This window comes from Sminthopsis crassicaudata, chromosome 6 (genome assembly GCF_048593235.1).
Source record: "Sminthopsis crassicaudata isolate SCR6 chromosome 6, ASM4859323v1, whole genome shotgun sequence".
Lineage (NCBI taxonomy): Eukaryota > Metazoa > Chordata > Mammalia > Dasyuromorphia > Dasyuridae > Sminthopsis > Sminthopsis crassicaudata.
Window position 1 is genome coordinate 103,150,387 of NC_133622.1, and position 26,242 is coordinate 103,176,628.

Sequence of the window (26,242 nt, forward strand, 5' to 3'; positions counted from 1 at the left end):
ACTTTTTTTAGCCCACTAGAATCCTGTTAGTTTCCAATAGGCTTATCATTTAAATAATAATCACTTATATTAGAAATGGAAAAGCAAAAATAATTTTGTTATCAACCATGATTTGCAGTTATAATATTTCAGTGAATTCTGAATTATCAATTCACATATCTCAATTTCACTTTGTGTTTTGTGGATATAACCAATGGTGTCAGAATATTGCAGGGGAAATGTATTGAATGTTCTCTTAAGTCACTGAAAAATCTTAGGAGACCATAATTTTTAAATAAAAATGTTTACCTTTTCTGAATCAAGCCATTTTTTTTTACAAAATAAATCTCAGAATACCATGTAAAAAAATTAGCAAAATAATACAAAGGTGAATTTCTACCTGCAGTTGGAAAAATAAAACGTGATTTGTTGTTCTTCTAGTGTCTGTTGGATATGAATATGAATCTTGTTTAGACCTAACTCTGTGGGAAAAGAGAACTGCCATTTTGCAAGGCTATGAATTGGATGCATCCAATATGGGTGGTTGGACACTAGATAAACATCATGTGCTGGATGTTCAAAATGGTAAGTTGCTTTCTATCACTGGTAAAAAAGAAAAAAAATATATATACATACATATACATATATATATATATATATGTATATATATATATATATATATATATATATATATATATATATATATATATATATATATATATATATATATATATATATATATATATATATATATATATATATATATATATATATATATATATATATATATATAGGGACACCTAGGGGGTGCAGCAGAAAGAATACTGGCCCTGGAATCTGGAGGACCTGAGTTCAAATATGATCTCAGATACTTAACACTTACGAGCTGTGTGACCCTGGGCAAGTGAGTTAACCCAAATTGCCTCACTAAAAAATAAAAGAAAGAAAGAAAATTAAAAAGAAAAGCTTTTTAAAAATTGCAAATTCCTTTATCATAGTGATGAGAAAGTAGGTCATGATTTTAGGGTTTGTTTTTTAGAGAATTGTTTTTCTTCTTGAAGGCTCTCCAAGATTATTTAAAGATTTTTTAAGTAAAGCTTTTTATTTTCAAAACATATGCATGGATAATTTTTCAACATTAACCCTTGAAAAACCTTGTGTTCCAATTTTCTCCCCTTTCCCCACGCCCTCACCTAGATACCAAGTAATCCAATATATGTTAAACATGTTAGCAATAAAAGTTAAATCCAATATATGCATACATATTTATGCAATTATCTTACTTCACAAGAAAATCAAGATTATTTAAAGATTTGCAAATCTTAATATGATGGTACTTCCTTTCACTGCTTAAAGATCTGCAGTATGTGTTGGTATGGGCACTTCTTCCATCTGTGCATACATACTGAATCCTATCAAAGGCTTATTAATAAGTATGATAGAAAACAAATTAATCTCCTGATAGGCAATCCTGTAATGATGGGCCTCCACATTTAGCTAGCCTGGTGGTTCTTGGTCCGGAGGCTCAAAATCTATCAGTAGACACAAATTAAAAGCCTTGTGTACCTTGTACCTTGGGTTCATAACCTTTTTTTTTCCTCAATAGTATTTTATTTTTCCAAATACACATAAAGATAGTGTTCAACATTCATTTTTGTTAAACTTTGTTTTCCAAATTTTTCTCCCTCACTTCTGCCTTTACTTCAGCCCTTCCCAAAACATCAAGCAATCTTATATAGGTTAAATATATCTTATCCTTTCAAATACATTTCCATGTTTGTCATGGCATAGCCTTTTGAAAATTAAAGGCCAGGTCACCCTGAGACATCAGGGTGCATGTTAAGAGTTAAATTAAATTATCCCTGAATGCCTTTCTCATTCTAAATTATGTAATTTTAATAGATCAAACAGGGACCTAAGCCTAAATTTCAAGAAGTGATAGATTAGTGTGATACTTTTATATAGTTTTATTGACACTTGGGGTTCAGTAAAAGATCAAACAGAGATGCTTCGCATGAATTCAAACATCAAGTCAAATGTGAGAACTAGACCATAACAAAAAATATTTACAAACTTGACAGAAAAAATTATTTGAAAAGATGAGTCAACTTTAATTCATAAGGTGAATTGATTGTGACTTTAAATTATATCCAAGAGTTGAGCTTGACAAGTAGTGACTTTTCAAAGTGATGTGTGTCTAATTGAATAAACAAAATGATTTGTAGCCGTGACAAAGTGGATGAGCTATGGAAATTTGAGGAGCAGAAAAAGGCAAAAATGTAGACAGTGACAGGTGCTTGGGTGAGCACCCTGAAACATGGAAATAAATATTCTAATGCTTATCCTTCCATTCTGTCGTAACAGAGGAGTGTCGAGAAGGGCCAATCTTTCAAAGTAATAGCTGAATAAATCAGATTCAGTGAGCAGTGTGCTGACTTGTCAAAATTCTTCTGACAAACATTATAGAAATAAGCTCTTTTTGCAAAATTGGAACTTCATCATTGTTGAAAAGTACATAACCAAAAGAAGAAAGATTTTAGGTGTTGTTGGTATGTTCTTTTTAGTACCCTACGTAAACGGTATTTGTTATTTTCCATCCCTACTGAAATTTTTTTTCCTTAAAATTTGAATGTCTGTTTCAGCCTTCTTTGATATAAATAACAGAACATTTAAAAAATAATCCCTCCATCACTATAATGTAATTTTTTTCTGCTCTCTTACTAACTTTAAAATTACCCTGGGCAGGAATGAAGGGGGGCAGAGAAAGAATAGTTTCTTTATGTTTATTTTCTTAGGGTTTGATTATATTAACAGCAAATCAGCAAATAAACAAAACTATTGGCTGAAGAGCCACTTTAAAATTTGGTCTAGAAAATAAAACACACATAATTAAAGAGCATAAAGCAGTAAGTGGTTTATTCAAATTGCAACACTGAGATTTGGGCATATGCACCCAGTGATAATAACAAACTATCAATAGGGCACACTGTGATGAAGTTATGGATCGTTGGCAGAGGTCAGCAGACTAGGGCCCACAGGCCAAATCCAGCCCATTTCTCGTTTTGTGCAATCTCATAACGGTGGGCCAAATTTGGCCCTTAAGAAACTGTTTGTTGACCTCTAATTTATGGAAAAAATACAATGAAAAAATCAAAACTTTTTAAAAATACAGAATTTTGTGTAGGGATTTTTCTCATTATTTTTTAGAAAACCATAAACGGAACAATTATTGTACTTTGTCCTCACAGTCATTTTAACTCACCCAAAGATTCATTTTTCTCATCTATAAAATAGGGGGAATGTATAAAACAGCATTCAATTTAAAGAATAGGCTGGGCTTTCTTAACATTTTTCCCCTATGACATTCATCCTAGGTACATTTTAAATACCTATATATACATATAGATTTATCATTAAATATAAATATAATCCTTTAAGGTACAGTAACATTCAGATAAACATTGATTAATTTTAATAGCTTGAACAGTGTCAGTGTCTAAAGTTCAAATTCATCTTTGATCTTCACTTCCTGTGTAACCTTGAACAAGCACTTTAGCATCCTTGAGCCTCAGTTTCCTCAAATCTAAAGTAAGAGGGCTATATTGGATGGTATATGAGGTCTCTTCTAGCTCTCTAGACCTGTGATCTCTTGTATGCTTTTTGCTCCAGTTTTTCTATAAAATGGGCAGTGAGGTGGTGCAGAACACCAGGTTCTATACAAAAAAGTCAGGAACACGACTTCGAATATAATCTCAGTTATGTGCCAATCCACTTAACTTCCATTTGCTTCAATTTTCTCATCTGTAAATGGAAATGGAAAATGGAAACAATAAAAGTATCTACTTTCCAAGATTATTGTGAGGATTAAATGTGATAATCATTGTAAAGTGCTTAGCATAGTATCTGGCCTATGTTAAATACTATATGTGTTAGTTATTAGTAGTAGTATTATAATCCCACAAGGAAAAAAGAAATAATCTCTTATGGCTCAATCATTTAGTACTACTTATCAATGGGTAATTATTTAACTATCTCCTAAAAAAATAATTAATCAATAGAATTAAGTCTTTCCAGTCAATGAGGTTCATTTCAATTATTAATATTATAATTTGTTAAAAAATTATATATATTTGTCATTTATTGATTGGGATTTTTAACTACCAAAAATATTTTTCATCATATTGTTTTAATTTTAATTAAATATTTCCCTATCCAGATCTAAGATGCAGTGGGGATGGTAGCTAGTGGAAGACAATTATTATTAAAGCTTTGATTTTTCAAGAGACTTCTTTTAATAAAAGGAAAAATTAAATGGGTCTATTCAACAGGTATACTCTACAAGGGAAATGGTGAAAATCAGTTCATTTCTCAACAACCTCCAGTGGTCAGTAGTATCATGGGCAATGGACGGAGGCGTAGCATTTCATGTCCAAGCTGCAATGGTCAAGCTGATGGCAACAAGCTTTTGGCTCCAGCTGCTTTGGCTTGTGGCATCGACGGCAGCCTGTATGTAGGAGATTTCAACTATGTGCGGCGGATATTCCCTTCTGGGAATGTAACTAGTGTACTGGAACTGAGGTATGTATGTCTTTCCTTAATTTGGGGATGGTTGAAATGCCACACTGTAAAATTAATTCAAATGTAATACTTTTTTGAAATTTTAATACAAAAGGGAAACAGATTTAAAAAAAAAAAAAAAGTTGATTCTAAGTTACTAACCTATTTATCCAAACAGATCTTCCAAGTGTTTAAATTACTCCCTAGGAATGTTAGGTCCTTTGTGGGGGTCAGAAAAAAGCCCAGACTTAAGTATATTCATTCTGTCAGGCCATTAATGTGGTTTACCAGGACTTTGCTGAATGGTCCCCTAACGGACCAATATAAAAATTCTTCATTGGCTCCATTGAGCAACTAGCACACTGGGGGGATATGGCTGAGTGTTTATAATCACTTTAATTTCCTTCAGAACAACCTTGTGATATAGGTTGATAGATACCGTTACCCTCATTTCACAAGTGATGAAACTGAGGAGTGAACTGTTTAAGGAAGCTGCCTTAGATAGTAGAACATGGCAGTGAGATAAGCAGGAACACCATTCTCTATGGCTGCATTTCCGAGCTTTTATTGAATCCACTTAATACAGAGCTATTGTCATAACTTTTCCTGGTTAATATTAAGAACGATAACAAAATATTATAACAGTCAAAATCAATGTCTTACTTTACCATTAAATTAGTCTCCATCCTATGAAATTCACTTCTAGTCTTATTTTTGTAATTAACAATATTCTGTTAAAATATTAAAATATCTGTATTCTACTCATTCTTTAACTTCTTTGTTGTCTTTCTCTAACTGAACTTTTTTTTTACCTTTTCTTTATCTGCTCCTCCCAAGAAATAAAGATTTTAGACATAGGTAAGCATATTATTTAAAGGTGATTTTATGTTTTCAGTGCCCATTTTACTTCTTAAACATTCATTCTGAACTCAGTTTTTTTCAGTAGTTTATTATGAGAGAAGAGAACTAATATCAGAAAAATGATATAACGTTTATAAAAGTAAACATTTTACTGTTAAATGGTAAAAGTAACGGATGCTTGTTCTTAACTATAAATTTTAGAAGAGTGATATTTGGGCTGTATGTGTGAATGGCTTTTGAGTTCAATTGTTTTTTCATTGTATCCAATTCTTCAAGACCCCATTTGGGTTTTCTTAGCAAAGATACTGGAGTAGTTTGACACTTCCTTTTCCAAGTCATTTGACAGATGAAGAAACTGAGGCAAACAGGATTAAGTGATTTGCCCAGGTCACACAGCTAGTAATTGTCAGAGGCTGGATTTGAACTCAGGAAAGCCAAGTTCTCCTGATTACAGGACTGGTACTCTATCCACTGCACCACCAGCTGCCCTAGGAATGGCTTAGCTGGAAATAAACTTGAGCCCAAACCACAAGTAGAGAGCAGATTGTAAGTGGGGCTGAGCAAATATAAGAACTACTTAAGGACTTTCAGGAAAGTTCCTGCTCATCTTTCAACATGTTTTGGATTTTTTTCCCCAAACAAAACCACCAGGGCTGTCAGTTGTTGACATTCCCATCCAGCTTTATCTTGAATTATCTCCCTGTTTCCTTACAGTCGATGTGAAGGGGGCAATGGAGGTTTAGGAACTAAATAACACAATGTAGTTTGGAAACGTTTCCCTCCTATTGATCAGATACTGACTCAAAGCTGGCACAGGAAGAGGGGATGGCAGCAGCCCAATATAGCATTATTTTGTTGTGTACGAGGAAAAGGAATTGAGAAGTGCACTTTCCACTCAAACCTAAGATTTATTTCTATTAAAATGTCAATAAACCGATGTGAAACCTCAAATGACAGCACAATGCATTGTTGGGAAAGAAAGTTTTCAAGAGACTAGGGAATCAGTAATTGTGCTGATAGGTTCCATTTGCTCACTTGTTGTTGGTTGTTTTTTGGGTTTTTTGTTTGTTTGTTTTTGAGGCAAAACCATTTAACTTTTTCAACCAAACTGGCCTCTTGCTGTTCCCAGAACTCTGCATTCTTGTCCTTTCCTGGCTGGCCTTCACCTCCACCTGGGATGCCCTGCGATCTCATCTGGAATCCCTAGCTTCCTTCAAGGCAGGGATTCTTGTTTTTGTCTTTCATACATGTAGATAAATGAAACAGGATAGAGAGCACCAAGACTTGTACTCAAGAAAACCTAAGTTTGAAAGCTGATTCAGACATTTAAAAATGGTTACAATAACACCCACCTTAAAGGGTTGTTGTGAAGAACAAATTGAGACAATGAGCATAAAATCCTTTACTTTTTTACTTATAGCTAGCTAGTGCTAGAAGTTTTTTGCATTGACTTGACATCAGCAATCAGTCAAAGTAATATATTTGTAAAGGAACAGGATGTGAAAAATTGATGTATTGATTTGTCCTGTAAGCTGATGACCCTTTCATTATTTTCTGAAGATGGATGCCTTTTAAATTTCAATTTTCATTAAAAAAATAGACAAAATAATTTGAAGATTTATTTTATTTAAACATTTTTAAAGTAGCCCTCCATTTGGCCTCAGTGATCTTTTGCAAATTAACTATGTATTCAAATAATTAGTATTATAGGAGCACTGCATAACAGACATGTTTCCAAGCTATTAAGGAAATAATTCCAAATAGAAACCTCAAGAAACAAAAAATAATTTGGGAAGATTTTTGGTGTTGTTTGTAACAATATTTGATTTGTAGTTGATACTTTCTTAATTCCAAAAATTAGTTTGTACTGGAGCTCTCAAGAGCTAATTTTTTCTGAACATTAGGATATGAGGAAGAAGGAATTATTCAAAGATCAAGGCTATATGAAATTGTAGGCAGCCCTGAAAGCTCTTCCTACCTCCTCACCTCATTTTACACTTATCTGAAAAAGGTGCTAAAGGAAAGACAGGTGGTAACAATCCTCACTGAAGCTAAGGATTTTGACTAGAAAAAGGTTGGGAGGAATAAAAGGGGGAGAGACAGGAAAACAAGGGGGGGGATACTTAAAATGGTGACCTTAGTTCGAGTTTTCCTGGTACAACCACAAAATGAAAAACACAAGATTGAAAAAGACCCAAAGTAATGTCTAAGACATTCTCAACTGGCTAATCAGATTACACAGGTAAAAATGTATCAAGAAGTTGGCAATTGAGCACTCCAGGTTCTCAAAATAGAGGTTAAGGCTAAGGAAACAGATTTAAGAGTCATTGATTCACATAAAAATCAGAGCCCTAGCTAGGATCACATTTGTGGTGTTACAAGGGACCTTAACATTCAAGAAAGAACAGGGTATACTGGACAGCACTTGAGGTTTCCAGCCCCAACTTTGCTGTTTATTACTTGTGTGACCTGGGGAAAACAATCAAGACAAAGATTAATACTATGTGCCAGGCTGTTGGGAATACGAAGACACAAATGAAAGAATCTGTCCTCGAGGAGTTTGTAATCTAAGAGAGGAAGACAATATATACACATATACAGCCAATCTCTTTGTGCCTCTGTAAATAGAGATGAAGATAATTAGGGAGGGGAATGGCTCTCGAAGATGGGGGCATCAAGAAAGGCTTTATGTAGAAGGTAGGTCCTATCCTTAAAGGAAGCGAGGTACTCCAAAAGGCAGAGCTCAAAAGAGAAGACATTACAAGAGATGAGCCTCATACATGAAACACATTTTAAAAAGCAAGTTTGGTGAGACTATATTATGTGTGAAATCAGATAACTTAAAACTGGAAAGATAGGATAGCTTCAAGTTATGAGAGGCTCTAAATGCAAACCAGTAGAATTTATATTTAATCCTACAAGAGGAAACTCCTGTAGCTTATTAAACTATTTAATCTTAGAGCCTCAGTTTCCCTCATCTCTAAAATGAGGAAGTTGGACTAGATCAAAGGTATTAAACTCAAAAAGAAACAAATCTCAGCAGCCTGAATATTGACTTAGAAAATCACAAATCATCATCATTATCTGTATTGAACTGTATTTTTTATTTATTTTTTAAACATTTCCCAATTATATTTGAATCTGTTTTTGGACTATAATGGGGAATTTTCTGGACCCACATGCCACAGATTTGACACTGGACTAGATTATCATTTCAGCCCTTTCCAGTTGTAAATCTGTGATTCTAACATGCTAAAGATCATACAAATCAATAAGTAACAGAACCCCCCCATGCCCTTTCCCCTATACCATGGCACCATGAAGTGAATAAGACTACCATAAAAGAGGTGATGGAAAGATAGCAGGAACCCTAAATTTTAATCTTTTCCCCCAAATTTTAACTATGTGACTTTAGGTGTCAATCTCACTCCACCTCAGTTTTCTCACTAGAAAGGTAGAGTCAGATTGGATAAGCTCCAAAGGCCTTTTCAACTCTATGAACCTAAAAAGCATAAGATAGAATATCTTCTTCAAATGGGTATGGAAGAGGAAGAAAAGCCAAGAAAGAGGAGGTGGTCAAAGCCTCAAATGTTGCAGAAAAGTCAAAAAATGTGAAGCTGAAGGTGGGTAAAAAAGCAATGGAGGTCATCGGTGACTCTTGAAAGAAGAGTTCCTACTGAGAGGTGGAAATGGAATCCAGATGGCAAGTGGATAAAGAATGGCAGGGATGAAGTAAAGGCAACAGTTATAAATTACTTTTTTCCAACAGTGAAGATGAGAGATTAACTTCAATGGGTAGGAAGTTTGAAAAAGGGGTGATGGTTGGTTGTTTTGTTTGCTATAATTAAACCATAGTGGAAATCTAGACAAATTTACAGACAGAAGGAAAGAATCTGAAGAGAAAAAGAGATTAAGGATATATAAAGGGAATAATGAAAATCAAAAGGAAACTAGAAGAGAAGGAATCAAGGATACAGGTGAAGTGAGTACCTCTGGGTAAGGAAAAAGATCATTTTAATTTTCTGAAACAGGAGGATAAGTATCAACCTAGAGAAATTCTATTGGGGGATTTCAAACTAAGCTTGATCTCAGCAAAACAACACTATGAGAGAGAGTAGAGGTGAAATTAAGATGCTTAGAGAGAATCATAAAGTTTGGGAATTCCATAAGGAGTTGATAAGAGCTGAATAAAAAGAACTATTGAGTAGCACCAAGGACATAAATTAGATTAGATAACATAAATTTGCAGTAGAACCAACTAATTTCAAGCTCTAGACAAAGTAAGCATCTAATAAATGTCATTTCATTCCATTCACTCACTTATTTATTGATGACTTTTTTCAGTACTAGACAACCCAAACACAAGCGAAGGCAGGTGGAAGGCTTTACCTAGAATTGAAGATTAGCAGAGTTAAAATAACACTGTGAGACAAAAGAAATCATTTGCTTTGGAATCACAAATTCATAGGTTTATAACTGAAAAGTATCTTAGAAGTTCATGCTTAAGCCCTCTTCATTTTACAGATTTGGAAACTGAGGTCCAGAGTGGCTGAGTTACTTGCAAAGGGTGACACAGCTAGCATGTGTCTGAAGCAGAATTCAATCATGGAGCTTACTAACTCCAAGTCTAAATAACTTCCTCACCTTTGCCAAATTTACTTCCTCACCAAACCCCGCACTGTGTCATTGACTTATAGTTTAACTTCTTTAAGAATGACTTTACATTTTTTGGTCTCAATTATCCATCTATAAGATGAGATGGCTTATCTCTGAATCAGTCTGATGACCCCAGGATAGAAGATAAAAGTGATGAGATTATGGAGGAAGATAATAAAACTTTGAAGTGACAGACACTGGGGGATCTAAACTTCTTAGGGAAGCCCATGAAAACAGAACAGGGATGAGGAACAGCAAGCAGAGAGAACCCAAAATTCCACTAAGGGAAGAATGGCCAGTAGGTTGCTACAAACAAACATGACTATAAGTAGACTATGTTACCTAAAATATCTTAAGCCCAAAATGTCCCCCCAGGCATTTCTACTGCAGCTTCCTGTCACAGCTACCTGAAATGCCCACACAAATGCCTTGTTGAACTCATTGTGCACCCAAAGGAGCAGTGCCATACATGTGGCCTTGCTTGAATTGCATGTGAAGCAGAAAGGATGTTAAGATTGTGAGCCAGAAGGTATGGAGCTCAAGTCTTTCACATGACAGATGATGAAGGAAAAGGCCTTGGCCAGCTTCGCACCTAAACATTGGAAACCAGGTCCTCTGATTCTTAAGCCAGTACACCTTCCACTGACCTCTCGAAAGAACATGGGGATGAAGAAGGGGCCTACTGGCTGGGGGATTCATTGTGCAAAAGCTGCAAGAATGCTCAATGGAACAGAAGATGGAGCACTGGACTTGGAATCAAAAAGAACTGATTTCTATTCTGGCTTCAGATATGTGTCATCATAACTGTGTGGTCCTGGGCAAGTTATTTAATTTCTCTGAACCTCATCTGTAAAATGGGGATAACAACACCTACTTCCCAGGATTGTGGTGAGGACTAAAAGATTTAACAAATTTAAAATGCTTTGCAAATATATATATTCATTTATATATAAAAATATATATTACATATTAAAATATATATTAAATATATATTATATCTAGATATAAATATATCTATAAAGAGGGGAAGAAGAGAAAAAGATGAAGAAGACGCAGTAGATTATGAAATCTCTGCTAAAATGGGGAGAGTTTCATTGTGCATTCTCACAGGTAGCCTGGGTATAATTAGCAGGACAGAATTATCTCAAAGATAATGGACAGATTACTTAGAAACCATGATGTGTTACCCAGGAAATAAATGCCTATTCAACTCAAATTGTTTTCACTAGTTGGCAGTGTAGTTCCTCCCACCTCTCATGATCTTCCACACTGGTGTGACTAAGGTTTAGTCCCTGAACCACCAGCTTATTTATGCTAAGCTTTCTTAACAGCCCATTGTGTTTTGAAGGTGGGGAGAAGGCTGTATACAAAATATTCCTCCAGTGCCCACTGCAGCAGAGAAGTTACTCTGGGTTCTTGTACAGAGTACAAACTCTGGCACATCTCACCAAACAGTGACATTAAGTCATCTTCATCGTTGTGTTTTGATTCACTTTGATTTACTCATAAATAGGAAAGTTTCAATTTATCTGCTCTGTCCTTCACCCATCTTCCTCCTCCCATCTATTGGTCTCATCTGATGAACTTGGTTATTTCTTTGTTCTCCTGTTCATGCCTCAAATGCAGGTTATGAGAGGATTAGGAGTGGGTAATAAAGGAAAAGAACTCCATAACGGATTACATGAGATGTGGTCAACTTAACTCTAAATTTGTAAACTTTTATAATTCGTATATACAAACACATGCATGTATCCATGAACCTGTCATCTTCTGTAATTCACTGGTTGGTACTCATTGGCCCATTAAATAAACTTTATCCATTTTTACTAATTCACTCATTTAACATATCAGTTTTTACTAATTCACTCATTTAACAAACATTAAGCAGTGAGGAAATAAACATCCTTGCCCTCAATTAATTTACAACCTATTGGGAAAAGACAGAATAGGTGGGTATGTACATACATATATGTCTATGTATGTAGGGGGGAATATCAGGAAATGACAAGAGCATAGCTCACTGAGAAAGAGCTTTAAAGATACTGTATATGCAATGCCTTGTATGCAATGCACATGCCAAGTAGGATGAACATTTGCTGCAAACATCGAAAAAGAAGATGACATGATAAGAAACTAAAAAGACCAATTTAGCTAGAAAAGTGTGTGTAAAGAAGAGCAACAGACAGTAAACCTGGAAAGCTAGTCTGGAAACACACTGTGCTGTAAAAGCCAAACAGAAGAGAACGTACACAGACATGAAAGGGAACCACATCAGACAAGAGATGTGGTCTAACCTGTATTTTGGGAATATTGACCTCGTTGGAGGACTAAATGCAAAACACAGATACTTGAAGTAGGGAGGTCATTTAAAAAGCTATTACAATAAACTGTCTAGGAGAGAGAGGATGAGTGCCTACATTAGGAGGTGAGGTTATGTAAGTGGAGAGAAGGGGATATAGATGAGAATAATGTGAAGGCAAAATCATTAAGACCTTCATTACTCAACTAGTAAAGTGAAGAAGCAAAGAGGTGGGGATTCATTAGAGAATTAAGGTGTTTTGTTTTGGAGATGTTGCATTTTAGATACTTATGAGATGTGTTGCACATATTGATCTAGGCAATCACTTGCTTAGAGATAATAACAGACCACCAATAAAATGAGTTAGCTGGAGAAGAGGGCCCAGTACAGAGCTCTAAGAAACATAGAGTTGATGTGGACTGAACTAAGATGTATGGCTGAACTGGCCAACTGTATTTTTGAGACTATAAACAGAAGGAAGTAGAACCAATAGGAATGAAGAACTTTTAAAAAAGGAAGATGTAGAGGAAACAAAAACTAAGAGGAGTTAAACAGGAGAGAGCAAATGAAAGGTTATATGGAAGAGAATTTCAGTGCTCTATATCATCCACTTATGAATAATGTTCAGATCAAGAGTCAATCAGTAAATATTTAAGAATTCTACTCCATGTGCCAGATACTGTTTTAAGACTTGGGGTTACAAAGAAAGGCAAAAGATGATCCCTCACAGTGTACTGGATGAGACAACATGCAAAGAAGGTGTGTACAATAAATATAATCAAGAGAGAGAAGGCATTAACTTTAAGGGGACTGGGAGAGACTTCTTATTTAAGATGAAAATTTAATGGGGACTTGAAGAAGGGCAGGACAACCGGGAGAGAGAGTAAGGAAGAAGTAAGAGGAAGAGGCATTCCTGGCCTGAGGGACAGAGTGACAGTCCCACAGTTGTGAGACTGGATGGTTTTTGGAAGGAATAGTAAGGAGTCTGGTATCTGGAATGAAGGATTTGTGGAGTTGAGCAATATGAAAGAAGAGTGGAAAGGTATGGAAGACCACTTTATGAAGGACTCTGAATGCCAGAAAAGGGTTTTATGTTTGTGCATGGAGGTGATAGGGATCCACAGTAGTTTATTAACTAGAATAGGAATGGGGCAGGTTAAGAAAGGACATGGTCAGATCTTCCTCCAAGAATATCACTTTGATGATAGTAGAATGGAGGGCAGAATGGAGTGGGGAGATTTGTTGCAGGAAGACCAACTAGCTAGGTAGTCCAGTATGAGGTGGAGGGCCTATACCCTGGTGGTAGCAGTGTACGAGGGGCAAGAGGGTGGGTATGAAAAATGTTGTGAAAGCTGAATTAACGGGATTTGAGGACAGATGGCATATGGAGAAAACAAGTAATTGGTAACTGAGCAGATCATGGCACTCTCAAGCATGGAAAATTAGAAAGAGGAAGATGGCCAATGATAATTAATTCAGTTTGGGATACATTAAGTTTAACATGACTATGGAATGTCCAGTTTGAGATGTCCAGTTGAGTGGCTGAAGATATGAGTCCATAGCAGAGAGTAGGTTTGAAAAGTGATTTGAGAATCATCAGCCTAGAAGATCCAAAATAGATGTCTGGGGCATCTCCACAGGTAGAGGTAATGACATGGATGAAAATGCAGCAAAGGAGACTGAGAAATGTTCAACAAGGAGGAGGAGAAGCTGGAGAGAGCATTGTCATGAAAACCCAGAGAGAGGAGAGTGTTAAGGAGAAAGAGGGTCTCTGGCAATATCAAAGGCTTCAGAGTCATCACTAAGGATAAAGATTGAGAAAAAAGCATTAGATCTGGCGATTCAAATATTATTTAATAACTTTAGTGAAAGAAGTTTCAGTTCAATGAGATCAGAAGGCAGATTATAAAGAGTTAAGAAGAGAGAGAAATGTAAAGGCAGAAATTATAAATGGCTTTCTCAAGAACTGACCTCAAAAGGAAGGAGAAATATGGGATGGATCAAGGGAGGGGGTTTTGAGGATGGAGGAGAGACACAGACATGTTTGCAGAGAAGCAGCCAGAAGACAAGGGACGATTAAAGATAAGAGTGATAGTAAAAGTGATGGTGGGAGGAAGCTTAAATTTGCTTCTTTGTTAACTGCTCTTTGCCCTTAGTTCACCTAGGCCCTGGAGTAAAATAGGCATGATGGAAGGAATCTACTGGGAAAATACGGAATGGGATCACTTCTGAATTGAAAGAGGTGAAGAGAAGGAATAAAAAATTCAGAAAAGCCACAGTGGGTTGGGAGTATTACCCTACATGCATTTAAGTGAAGAGGAACGACGGGAGAGTTAAAGAAGATTGATGAACTCTGAGGTTACAGTGGTTATAAACTGAAGTTCTAAGTAAGAGAGTAGGAGGTATGGAGACGACTACTGTGAGACAGGAACTGAATACCTTGATAAAGTTTGTTAGCAAAGAATAAAATGAAATGAGAGGGCAAAAATGGATAGACTACGGAGGGGTAAATTAAGGTAAATATGGATTGGAGTGTAAGGAGAAAGAGAAGAAAGGGTTTTGTAAATGACAGATATGCAGGAATAGAAGATAGGAAACCTGCCAGACCTAGTAAAGGGAAAGGCTTCTTTAAGATTGAAAGCTGTTTGATAGGGAACAGATACTCAGTATAGGCTTGAACTCTGAGATGCGTATCTGAGTCCCTAATGAATAGGAAAAAGAAGGCAGGGAATAAGTTTAGAGGGCTTGACAGATCTCTACATCTTTCCCAGAATCTCATCCCAAGATGTCAGGGGACACCCTACACAAGCCAAAAACATTCAAACTCCCTAAACAAAGATCTCTCTCCTTCCACCCAAATAAGTTAAGGATTGAGGTTTATAATAGCTTTTAGGGATACCTCCAATCATTCAGAGACCAAAAGGTTAAATCCAGAGATGGTGCAGTTTCTACACCGAATTAATAAACTTCAGTGTTCCTGTTGAGTCAGTAATGCTCAACTCAAACTGCTATTAAGAAAAAAAAAAAACAGTTCAGATTCCCTAATTTATCCCAATTAAGTGATCTAGTTGCTAGAAATTCGGTGATTTTGCTTTTGAAGAAAATATATCTCCAAATGTGCCATATAGCAGGACCAGCAAATTGCAAAAGATAATCCATCTGTTCAGTGAGATAACAAGATTTCTGTTTCTTACATTGTCCATTTTTTTTGGAACTATCCTTCTTCCCCCATTTAAAAAAAATATATTATGACAAAACAAATTAGCAAATCAAGCCATTTTCTATATATCCTATCTATATCAAATAGGATAAAACGTCATTAAGTAAAGCTTGATAATTGCTGTGATCTAAGCAAGTCAGGAATGAGTTAATGTACTACAGGATCTCCACTTGACCTCCATTTCTTTGGTTTTCCTATTAGCCAGGACCTTAATTTTACATTAAACCTTTCTAAAATGGTAGTCCATCTTAGGCAATCCATCACATGAGAGTGTTGTGCTCCTGTAAACAACCATGGGCTTTCATTAGACATCTATTTTGTAAATCTCCTGCACCCCAGCTGACAGCTGGAGCCTGTTTTCACTCACTATACTTAGCATCATTTGTTTTCTCTTCAATATGGGCACTATCAGTTCAAATCACACACCCATATCCCTTTGGTGCAACTCTTGTCTTTCAAAAGATCCTTTACTAGAATATCCACCCCAGGACCCTTCTTTGAGAGCAGGAGTTCTTAAATGTTTTTGTGAATCATGGACCTTTTCTGAAAATCTATCCTTTTTTGAATAATGTTTTTAATAAAATAAAAAGTGTCAGCTTTCAAAGGAAAAAATACATTTAAATAAAATAATCAAAACTTTTAAAAACCAATTTCAAAGACCCCAAGTGAAGAACTATTGCTCTAGATTTTTTGATATTCCAAGAAGACCAGTATAGCAAGTAGACTAGCCATCACTTAGCCCTCACTCCCTCTAGATGAAAGGCTCATCTTTTCTGGCCATTTATCTTTTGCATGGAGGAGGCAGTGTAGTGTAGTGGATCAAACATTAGACATGGAATTAAAAAGAGCTGCTACAATGGAAAAACACTGGCTCTTTAGACAGAGGACCTGGATTCAAATCTCAACTTGGAAGTGTCATATCCTTCCAGAGGTTCAGTGTCCTCAGTTATAAATGGAGGTTGAGGTCCACTTTGGCCTCTCTCTTTCAACTTTAGCTCTATGACATGTAATTCAGATACAAATTCAGATATGACCCTGAGCAAGTCATTTCTCATTTTCAGTTTCTTCATATATAAAATGAGATGGATGAATATGATGTCCTTGCAGCTCTGAGTGTATGATCTTGGGATACTTTCTATGCCTCTTTGGTTTCAATTTTCACAGCCATCTTGAAACCACCTCCCCAAACCTCACTATTCTTTTATCCCAATATATAAATGCTATTTTTAATGTGCCAGTAGTTTTTATCTTGGTTTTCATGTGAGGAAGGTTTAAGCTGAAGAACTAGCTTTGTTGTATAAGACTGAGGCTTTGCTTCAAGGAGCTTTATCTGAGTCTCTCTAGAGTGCAGAGGAGAGCATCCAGCATCTGTTCAAATGATGTTAACACCACCACTCCGATGTATTTTCATCTCATCAATGTGGGCAGTCCCTCCACAGTCACAGCTCACCCTCACTTGCTACTTTTGCATAATTCTAGTTCATTTTTTCTCCCCCAATTTCACTATCAAGTAGAGGTTCTTACCTTTTTAGGTGTGTATCATGTTCTACTCATTTGGCTGTCTAGAGAAACTTAAGAGCCTCTTCTCAAAATGATTTTAAGTGCATAAAACACATATGATTACAACGGGAACAATCATATTTAAATAAAAGTATATAATTTCTCCCATCCAAGTATAAAAGACCTCCTTTAATCCATTCATAGACTCTCAGGTTGAGAACTGCCAGAGAGGGACCACCCAACATGGTGAGGGTTGTCTTCTCTTTCTCTTGATATCATTAATATACTAATGAAACAAACAAGCTGACCACCATAGGTGCATAGACCAGAGAATATAGATCCAGAGCTGAAGAGACCTCCAAAGCCATCTAGTCCAATCCCTTTACTTTAAAGTGAAGGAAACTGGGACCCAAAAAGTTTAAGTAACCTGATGTCACACAGTTAACTTAGTAGTGCAAGGCTTTCTCCACTGATCTATACGTCCTCACTTATCCTTCACTTTTATCATATGACTAGTCTATCTTTTTCTTGTTGTTCATATATTTCTTTGATGACATTATTTATTCCACCTCTCCATCTGGCCACATAATACTCTATATATTCGGTCTTCCTAAACAGAAGAGGTATATGAACAATCTAGGCTTTACTTTGAAAGGTATATGTATAAAGTCTTGCAAGATCACTTATGTTTTATGAGGAAATTTTGCAGTCTTTATATAAAATTTTTGCTTTCAAAGGGTCTGAATGAGATGCCTCTGAATGAATGAAAACATAAGTACTTCATGAACGCCAGTGGATGTAAGGCCCTAGAGAATAAAAAAACAAAAACAAACAAACAAAAAAAAAACAAGATAGTGTCTGGCCTCATGGATTTCACTTTCTATAAAGCAAATATGATGCATACAAAGGAGTGGTAGTTCGGGAATAACATTTTGGACAGGAAAACTACAAGAATGGTAAAAGACACACTAGGACAATTATCACATTCTTTCCAGGATGTGATGTAGAGAAATATAGATCCTATTATAAGGCCATAATAAAGTAGGCAGCATCCTCAGAAGCTCTTATGAAAAAGTGCTGCTCTCCATATGTTAGATGCCCACATGGGTCAGTTAGTCTTGCAACTAATGAAAGCCATAGATGGTCTGTGCCATGGAGGGACTATGCCATTAATAGAACTAATTAGGTAGGTCCCAAATGAAACCTGTTCTCATGAAGAGGAGGTCCTTAAAGGGTGTGAATAATTCAGCACTAACCTTACTACCACCATAAAATCAATCAAGTATTTGGGAAGCAACTGCTAAGTGGCAGGCATTGTGAATGCCTGTGAATGAAAAAATCCCTCACAAGAAACTTATATTCTTCTCAGCTCAAAGGATTATTTTACTGATAATGTCAATAGGATCTTAGCATTAACGATTTGGGGCAAGAATGCCTTGGTCACAGTAGAATGGAGATAAGGGTTATTTAGCAGAGGTAAAAGTCTTTTTCAAATGTATACATGTTGTCCCTGTTCTCCATTATGACTTTTTAAAAACCAGTCTTAATTGAATTTGAAGGTACCAAATTGCATTAGTAGAAGGTGTAACCTTACCTAGGAGGTCTCTGTTAAATGAAATCATGGACCTAGTCCTTTTCTTATTTGAATTATACTTTAAGATTTACAAAGTACTTTAAAGCATCCTTTCATTTGTTCCTCACAGCAGCCCTGTGAGGTGAGTAAAATACCTATCATTATCTCTTCTTTGCAGATAGGGGAACTGAGTCTCAGGTTAAAGTGACCTGCCCATAATCACAAAGCTAATAAGTATGGGAGGCTGGGCCCTCTGAATAATATACCTTTTCTATCACATCAATTCTCTCATGGGCATGTACTCCTTACAGAGCTATCAAGCATAAGATAGGGTTCTGCCCTTAAAAATCTGAAGTCCACACAAAAGAAGAAATGTAAGTACATTTAAATATAAGTGACAGGCAGATATAGAAAATATTCAATACTAGTAGTAACTCTACAGAGTAATAAAGATGCACAAGTCCCACAGACTTGAGATGAAAAAAACTAAACAGACTAATTCAATAGTTGCCAAGTCCCCAAAATATGATTAGGCTGCAATTCTTAAACATATTCTCTGCTCCTAAAAGGTCAGTTCTGTTCACATCAGATTGTAAAAAAATCTATATTAAACTGTTTTGAAACATCAGACTAATATATTAAGATAGCTTCTCAGTTAGTTGTAAAGAAACCGTCATGTTAGCAAGCATAACATCTGGGGGCCATTTGAAATTTTCTGAATAGAAAAACATAACAGCACCAAGCATGGCACATTGGTCACTTCATCATATCATGTAACTTAGAAAACTTAATAGTTATAGATCAGATCTAATCCAACCCTCCTTTTCATATTAAGAAACCAAGGCCAAAGGAAGTTACTAAGTGGTAGAGAAAAATTTGAACCCAAGCCTTCTGACTCCTCCAAAACAAGTGTTCTTACCACTCATGACCAAATACTTGTAGTTTCTATGCCTTCCCCTTCTCCGACCTTCAGAGCTCTTCCTCCTTCTCTCTTGTACCTTCTTTTTCTCCTTCTCCCTTCTCTCTCCCCCATCTTTCTCCCTCCTCTCTCTCTGTCTCTCTCTCTGTTTCTCTCTCTCTGTCTCTCTGTCTCTCTGTCTCTCTGTCTCTCTCTCTCTCTCTCTCTCTCTCTCTCTCTCTCTCTCTCTCTCTCTCTCTCTCTCTCTCTCTCTCTCTCTCTCTCGTCACTGTCTCTCCCATCTCCTTACCTCCTTTTCAAACCTCCTCCCTCTTCTCTCCACACATACTCTCTTCCAAACCCTCTATCTACTACACTATTCACCACATAAGTATTCAGAACTGCTCTGCTCTGTTCTCAGCATTATAAACATCTTCAGGAAGGCAGCCAGTTCTCTCCACTGGTTTAACACATATTGTTATACGCAGCAACCATTTTTTCCACACACCTATTGAACTGCAGAGCTCTGGTCTCCAAAGTCCTGGTAGAACCTCCATATAATTTTGGATTTCTTCCTGTCCTTCCCTCTGCCACTTGAAGAAGCCCACGGATAAACTCTGACCTACTGCTTTAGGGCTAAAATAATGATAGACATTGTTGCTTTTAAGTAGAAACAACATCAGGGGAAATAATATTCTCTCTTTAAAAAATGATGAGAAAATCATTATACCATGATAATAATTACACCAAATCAAATAGCTAGGAAAAAATGAGATAATATGTGTAAAAGCACTTTGCAAGCCTTAAAGTGCTATATAAATGCTAGCTATTATCATACAGCTAATTTTCTATTACATGTTTTAGATGTTAATAAAATGCCAACCTTCATGTGACTTTCATATATGCTATTAAGCAACAAATTCAATAAAACATGAATTATATGATGGATACCTACATTTTTAATGAGATCTTAAATTACATTAACTCTTTGTACTCTGAAATAAAGTATTTGATATTTGTAAAGAGAATCTATCAAAAAAATTACATCCTGACTATGTGTTATAATCTGTTTAAAACTCGGTCACGTTAGTCTTTGCAAGTAGCAGTTCATCCTATGTGTTACATTAGCACTGTTTTATATTTACAAAACGTGAGGAACTACATTATGTGAACAGATGTTTGTATCTCACCGAGATTCTCAGATCGACTTCAGAGTTCAATTTGCAAACATCAGAAATGAAACTGCCTGATACGGCATTCAGACTGTGGGCATTAGGCGGCCAGCTGAGATTGCTTCCTGCTCTTCAGTGACCTCATTTCGACTCTTAACACTATAAATCAGGTCAAAAATTGTAACTGCAGCGGATTCTGTTTCTGGATTATGATATAACAGCCAAGGAGGGCATGATGCTACATTGTTTCTCCTGTCATAGGAGAGAAGAGGGTAATTCCCCGTGACGAAGCACTGCTGCAGTAGTAGCCTGTTATGCCTTTCTAGAGAGAATTTACAAAGGTATACAGACGCTGGCAGTATAGCTGTAGGAGTATCAGAGTCATTCTGAGCTCAGCTGCAAAAATCTTTGTCTTCTGTATCATTTAAAAAAAAAGGGGGGGAGATGGGGGTAATTACAAAAAAGATGCATGTTAGTGAACTGTTAAATGGATCATGGAATGATGGGATTTCAAGTTGAAAGGGAGCTTATAGATCATTCAGTCCAACCCCCCTCATTTTATGGATAAGGAAATAGAGGGCTAAAGAAATCAATCAGCTTGCCTATTTAGAGCGTTTAATAAAAGTAGAATTAAACCTGACAAGAGTTTCTGGATTGTTTTGAAACATTCCACTCTCTTTCCAATTTTTGCTAGCTTCTAGCCAGGGTTTTAGAATTTAAAAAAAAATTGTTATGTTTTCAGAATGAACCACTTATCATGTTTAAATATGTGATCCCCTTTTGCAGCAGCAACCCGGCTCACAGATACTACCTTGCAACGGATCCAGTAACAGGAGATTTGTATGTTTCCGACACAAATACCCGCAGAATTTATCGCCCAAAGTCCCTTACTGGTGCAAAAGACCTCACTAAAAATGCTGAAGTGGTTGCTGGAACAGGAGAGCAATGCCTCCCATTTGATGAAGCAAGATGTGGAGATGGAGGCAAGGCTGTGGAGGCCACCCTCATGAGTCCCAAAGGTAAAAACAGCATTATGTTGGACAACTTTTTTTAATATAGAAAAGGGAAGGAAATCCAGTTACTGCTTGATTGTCTTAAATGCTGAGTCTGACCTTTTGCCCAAAGCTGTGTTGAGAGAAGGTGGTTTTCAAATCTAGTCCTTTTAAAAGCCATTTAGCATGAACCTGATAGAAGCCTAAGTGGATTTTACAGTAAATATTGAGTCTTGATCTCTCTGATTTCATGCCATTTTTTTTTAGCTATGCAAAGAATAAAGCAAATACTCTGAAATCCTGTTAAAGGGAACTTCAAGGGGGTGTCCAAATTCCTCACTGTATTGAAGTCATCTTTGTAACTGATGAATTCTAGTATACTTTTTAAAATCTCCCCAAAGCAGCCCTATTAGCACTCATCCAGTGATGAACTGTTCGACTTTTTCTTTGTGTATCATGAAGAAAATGCTTGGCATGTGGGATTTCTGGAGGTGACAGGGGCTAACAGCCTGCAGGATAAACTTTCTATCAATCATCCTAGACATGATTTGCTCTTTGCCATTTAATACAGTATTTCATTATAGCAAGTGACTATTGTATGGATAAGGACTAGGGGGAAAAATATTTGTGGTAGTGAATTATTCATAGTAGCAGATTTTATCCTCCAAAGGTCAATAAAGCACTAGCTTGAGCTTGATTCTGTTTTTGTTAGAACGAATATCGTACCAAAAAAAAAAAAGTTTATTATAGGAGAATTTAACCCATTTCTACAATTTCTTGGCACACACAAAATTGTGACGACACCATTGTATACTTGGAACATATGATAATCCTCAGTTGTAGCAGCCATATCTCAGAGTCAAGAAATAGGTTCAAATCCCAACCCCTGAAAAATAACATACTAGATATGTGATCCTGGTCAAGTCATTTCCCCAGAGTTCTAGGCAATTTACTAGTTCAGATATTTTTAACTTGAGATCTGTAAACTTGTTTGTCAGCTTTTGTTGTTTTTTTTTTCATTTATGCAAATAGCTACATTTCAGTATAACTGGTTTTCTGTGTGATCCTATGCACCTTGTTTTATGCATTTAAAAATCTTATTTTGAGAGGAAGATCATAGTTTATGCCCAGATTGGCAAAGGAGCAAGATTGGACCATTGCTCTAACTTAGAAGTTATGGAACATTTGACAAAAATGCATTGGAAGAGGGCATTTCCTTACCAATTGTTCCTTAATCCTGCTGAAATCACCAGTCCAAGCAAAAAAGAGATAAGGTCTAAGCTTCTGATTTATAGCTAGCTGAAAGTAGCTCATATATTTATGTCTTTCTTTAGCACATTTTTCATTATTTGTGATATAAATAATAATAATATGGTATTCTTCTAAATAGATCTGAATTCTACAGACATACCTGCTAATCATGAGTAATTTGTATAATTCATCACCAGTAAGATACTGAATACTTTTTGATTATGTAATCAAAAGTAATTGGTTTGTTTGTGAGGATTTTTTTTAATCCCATAATATTTACTTCTCTTTGACACAGGGATGGCCATTGACAAGAATGGATTAATCTACTTTGTTGATGGAACCATGATCAGAAAAGTAGACCAAAATGGTATAATATCAACTCTCCTAGGTTCTAATGATCTAACTTCAGCCAGGCCTTTAACATGTGATACCAGCATGCACATCAGCCAGGTAATTAAAAAAATGGAACTTAAATAGTAATGTTTTGTCTTAAAAATATAACTTGCTTTACTAAATAAATAGAATTCAATTGTATTTACTGCATGTGGCAGTTTTCAGGACAAACATCTTCCAAGAGATTATATTTAAGTGTCCTTAGGAAATGAGTTTAAAAACAAAAAACAACAACAATAACAACAAAAACTTCCCTCTTTCACAGTCATATTCGTGATAAACTCAGTATAGTGCAGAACTACAATATTAGTAAGAAATGATAGAGCATTTGTAATAAAATTCCAGTAGAGTAGCAGCCTGAAGATATTCTTAAAAATGAACCAAACTGCTTTAAGTCTCTTAATCTGTTATAGTGAATGACTTAGGTTCTCAAGTAGTATGGAAAACCCACTAGTATTAGTCCCACTGGACTTTTACTTAGAATTGGGAGCTCTAGTATTGCTCTGATTGAAAACACAATAGAACACTAATGTATTCATAACCTCGAAAGTACTGGGATTTAGTGCTTATTAACTGCTATCAGGATGCAAACCAAGAATATATGAGCTCATATCCCACCATTAGCCACTGATTCACTACGTATAGGCTAATTTTCTGTTTGTGTATAGCTCTAATACATCTTTCTATGAGGTGTATTTTTAAGTAAAATGTTATTTCCTCCATCTGTCTTCACATGAGACCTTTACGCTGATTTTACTGTGGCTATTGAAAAAGCAATTTTAAAGGAGTTCATCAAATGGAGGTTAATTTCACTGAATGGTCTAATTTCATTTAATGCCAGTAAATTAACAGCAGTGAAGTAACGGGCTAACCAAACAATTTCCTTTTTTTTTTTTCTTTTTTTCTTTATTAAGGTACGTCTGGAATGGCCCACTGACTTGGCTATTAACCCTATGGATAACTCCATTTATGTCCTGGATAATAACGTAGTTTTACAGATCACTGAAAACCGTCAGGTCCGCATTGCTGCTGGGCGACCAATGCACTGTCAAGTCCCTGGGGTGGAATACTCTGTAGGAAAACATGCAGTTCAGACAACCTTGGAATCAGCTACAGCCATAGCCGTATCCTATAGTGGGGTCCTGTACATCACAGAAACGGACGAAAAGAAGATTAACCGAATAAGACAGGTCACAACAGATGGAGAAATCTCATTAGTTGCTGGAATACCCTCAGAATGTGACTGTAAAAACGATGCCAACTGTGACTGCTATCAGAGTGGGGATGGCTACGCCAAGGACGCCAAGCTCAATGCTCCTTCCTCCTTGGCCGCGTCTCCAGATGGCACACTGTACATCGCGGATCTCGGGAACATCCGGATCCGGGCTGTGTCAAAGAATAAACCTTTACTGAATTCCATGAATTTTTATGAAGTGGCCTCTCCAACCGATCAAGAGCTTTACATTTTTGACATCAATGGTACTCACCAGTACACCATGAGCCTCGTCACTGGCGATTACCTGTACAATTTTAGCTACAGTAATGATAACGATATCACTGCAGTGACAGACAGCAATGGCAATACTCTCAGAATCAGGCGAGATCCCAACAGGATGCCAGTAAGGGTGGTGTCCCCTGATAACCAAGTCATATGGTTGACCATAGGGACCAATGGATGTTTGAAAAGCATGACTGCCCAGGGACTGGAGCTAGTTTTATTTACTTACCATGGCAACAGTGGTCTTCTAGCCACCAAAAGTGACGAGACTGGTTGGACTACCTTTTTTGAGTAAGTACAAAAATTAAGAAATCGTTTTTAAAATTTAAGGTGTTGAAATTTTGTTTCATATAGCAATCTTCAAACAAAAAATGTGGCAAAACCAGTCCCCCCCCCCAAAAAAAATTGGATAAACTTTGCTTTGAGCCTGGACACAACATACATTTGAATTTATGCATTTGATTAAAACATAGCAATTCTGGCAACCATACTTTGTAGCTGTCACCAGAAGAGCTGTAAAAACATCTTCAAAGAATTCTGATCAAAAACCTGTGTTTTTAATCATGTAAAAATCCTTAAAAGCCCTTTATCTTCACTTATTTGTTATCAATGAGCAAATCACTTATCAATGAGGTCAAGCAATTCTTTAAGATTAAGAATTTCAACTCAGTTGCCAGGCTGCATATTGGTGAAGGGAGTTTCCTCTCTGTGAATTCCTCATCTGAACAAAATCATAGTTCCAGACAATACATACATGTATATGGCAAAGTGTATGTTGGAGGGAAATATGATTTTTATAACCAAGAGCAAATTGGGAATCAATCAATTAACAAAACATTTAATAAGTACCTTTCTACTTGTATGCCAAAGCACTGTAGATACAAAGATAAAAATTAAACAGTTCGTGTCCTCAAGGAGATTATATTCTATCATGTACAGTCACACATATAAACAAAATAATTACAGGGTAGTTTTGGGTGGCAACAGAAAAGCTCTCATACTAGAAATGAATTTAAAAAAAAAACAAAAACAAAAAAAACACCCTAGGGATTGTAAAACACAGTGGGCTTGCTTTTAAATTCAATTCAATAAGCATTTGTTATGCAACCTAAAAAGCATCTGCTTAAAATTGCTCCAGCTAAAAAGTTATACCTGGAGAAAAGAGTAGCCAATAGCACATCCAGTCTGACTATTTAAACAGTAAATTCCCCTAAAGTCAGTGAGAAACCTTAGTGAAATTAACTATGGTCTGTTTTAAGACCCTAGAGCTTTGCAATGAATATGCACATAAAATCAAGTAGACTGATTGCTTATTTGAATAACTTTGCAGGGGTCACACTGGATAATTAAATACACACAAATAGCATATTGGCAGAGATAGAATAGGCTTTGA

General features: G+C 36.2%; 1 protein-coding gene across 21 annotated transcripts in view; it reads left to right on the forward strand.

Annotated features, from left to right (window-relative positions):
* The window catches only part of TENM3 (teneurin transmembrane protein 3), a 3,351,339-nt gene that overhangs the window by 3,263,753 nt on the left and 61,344 nt on the right, over positions 1-26,242 (forward strand). For 18 of the 21 annotated variants that reach the window (XM_074276236.1, XM_074276245.1, XM_074276239.1 and 15 more), the window contains 6 exons: positions 421-564; positions 4,308-4,557; positions 5,374-5,394; positions 21,502-21,734; positions 23,254-23,408; positions 24,266-25,140. In XM_074276236.1, the coding sequence (XP_074132337.1) occupies positions 421-564; positions 4,308-4,557; positions 5,374-5,394; positions 21,502-21,734; positions 23,254-23,408; positions 24,266-25,140 (1,678 nt within the window). The remainder of the gene's footprint in view (positions 1-420; positions 565-4,307; positions 4,558-5,373; positions 5,395-21,501; positions 21,735-23,253; positions 23,409-24,265; positions 25,141-26,242) is intronic. The other 3 variants (XM_074276241.1, XM_074276243.1, XM_074276249.1) reach the window with 1 other exon arrangement.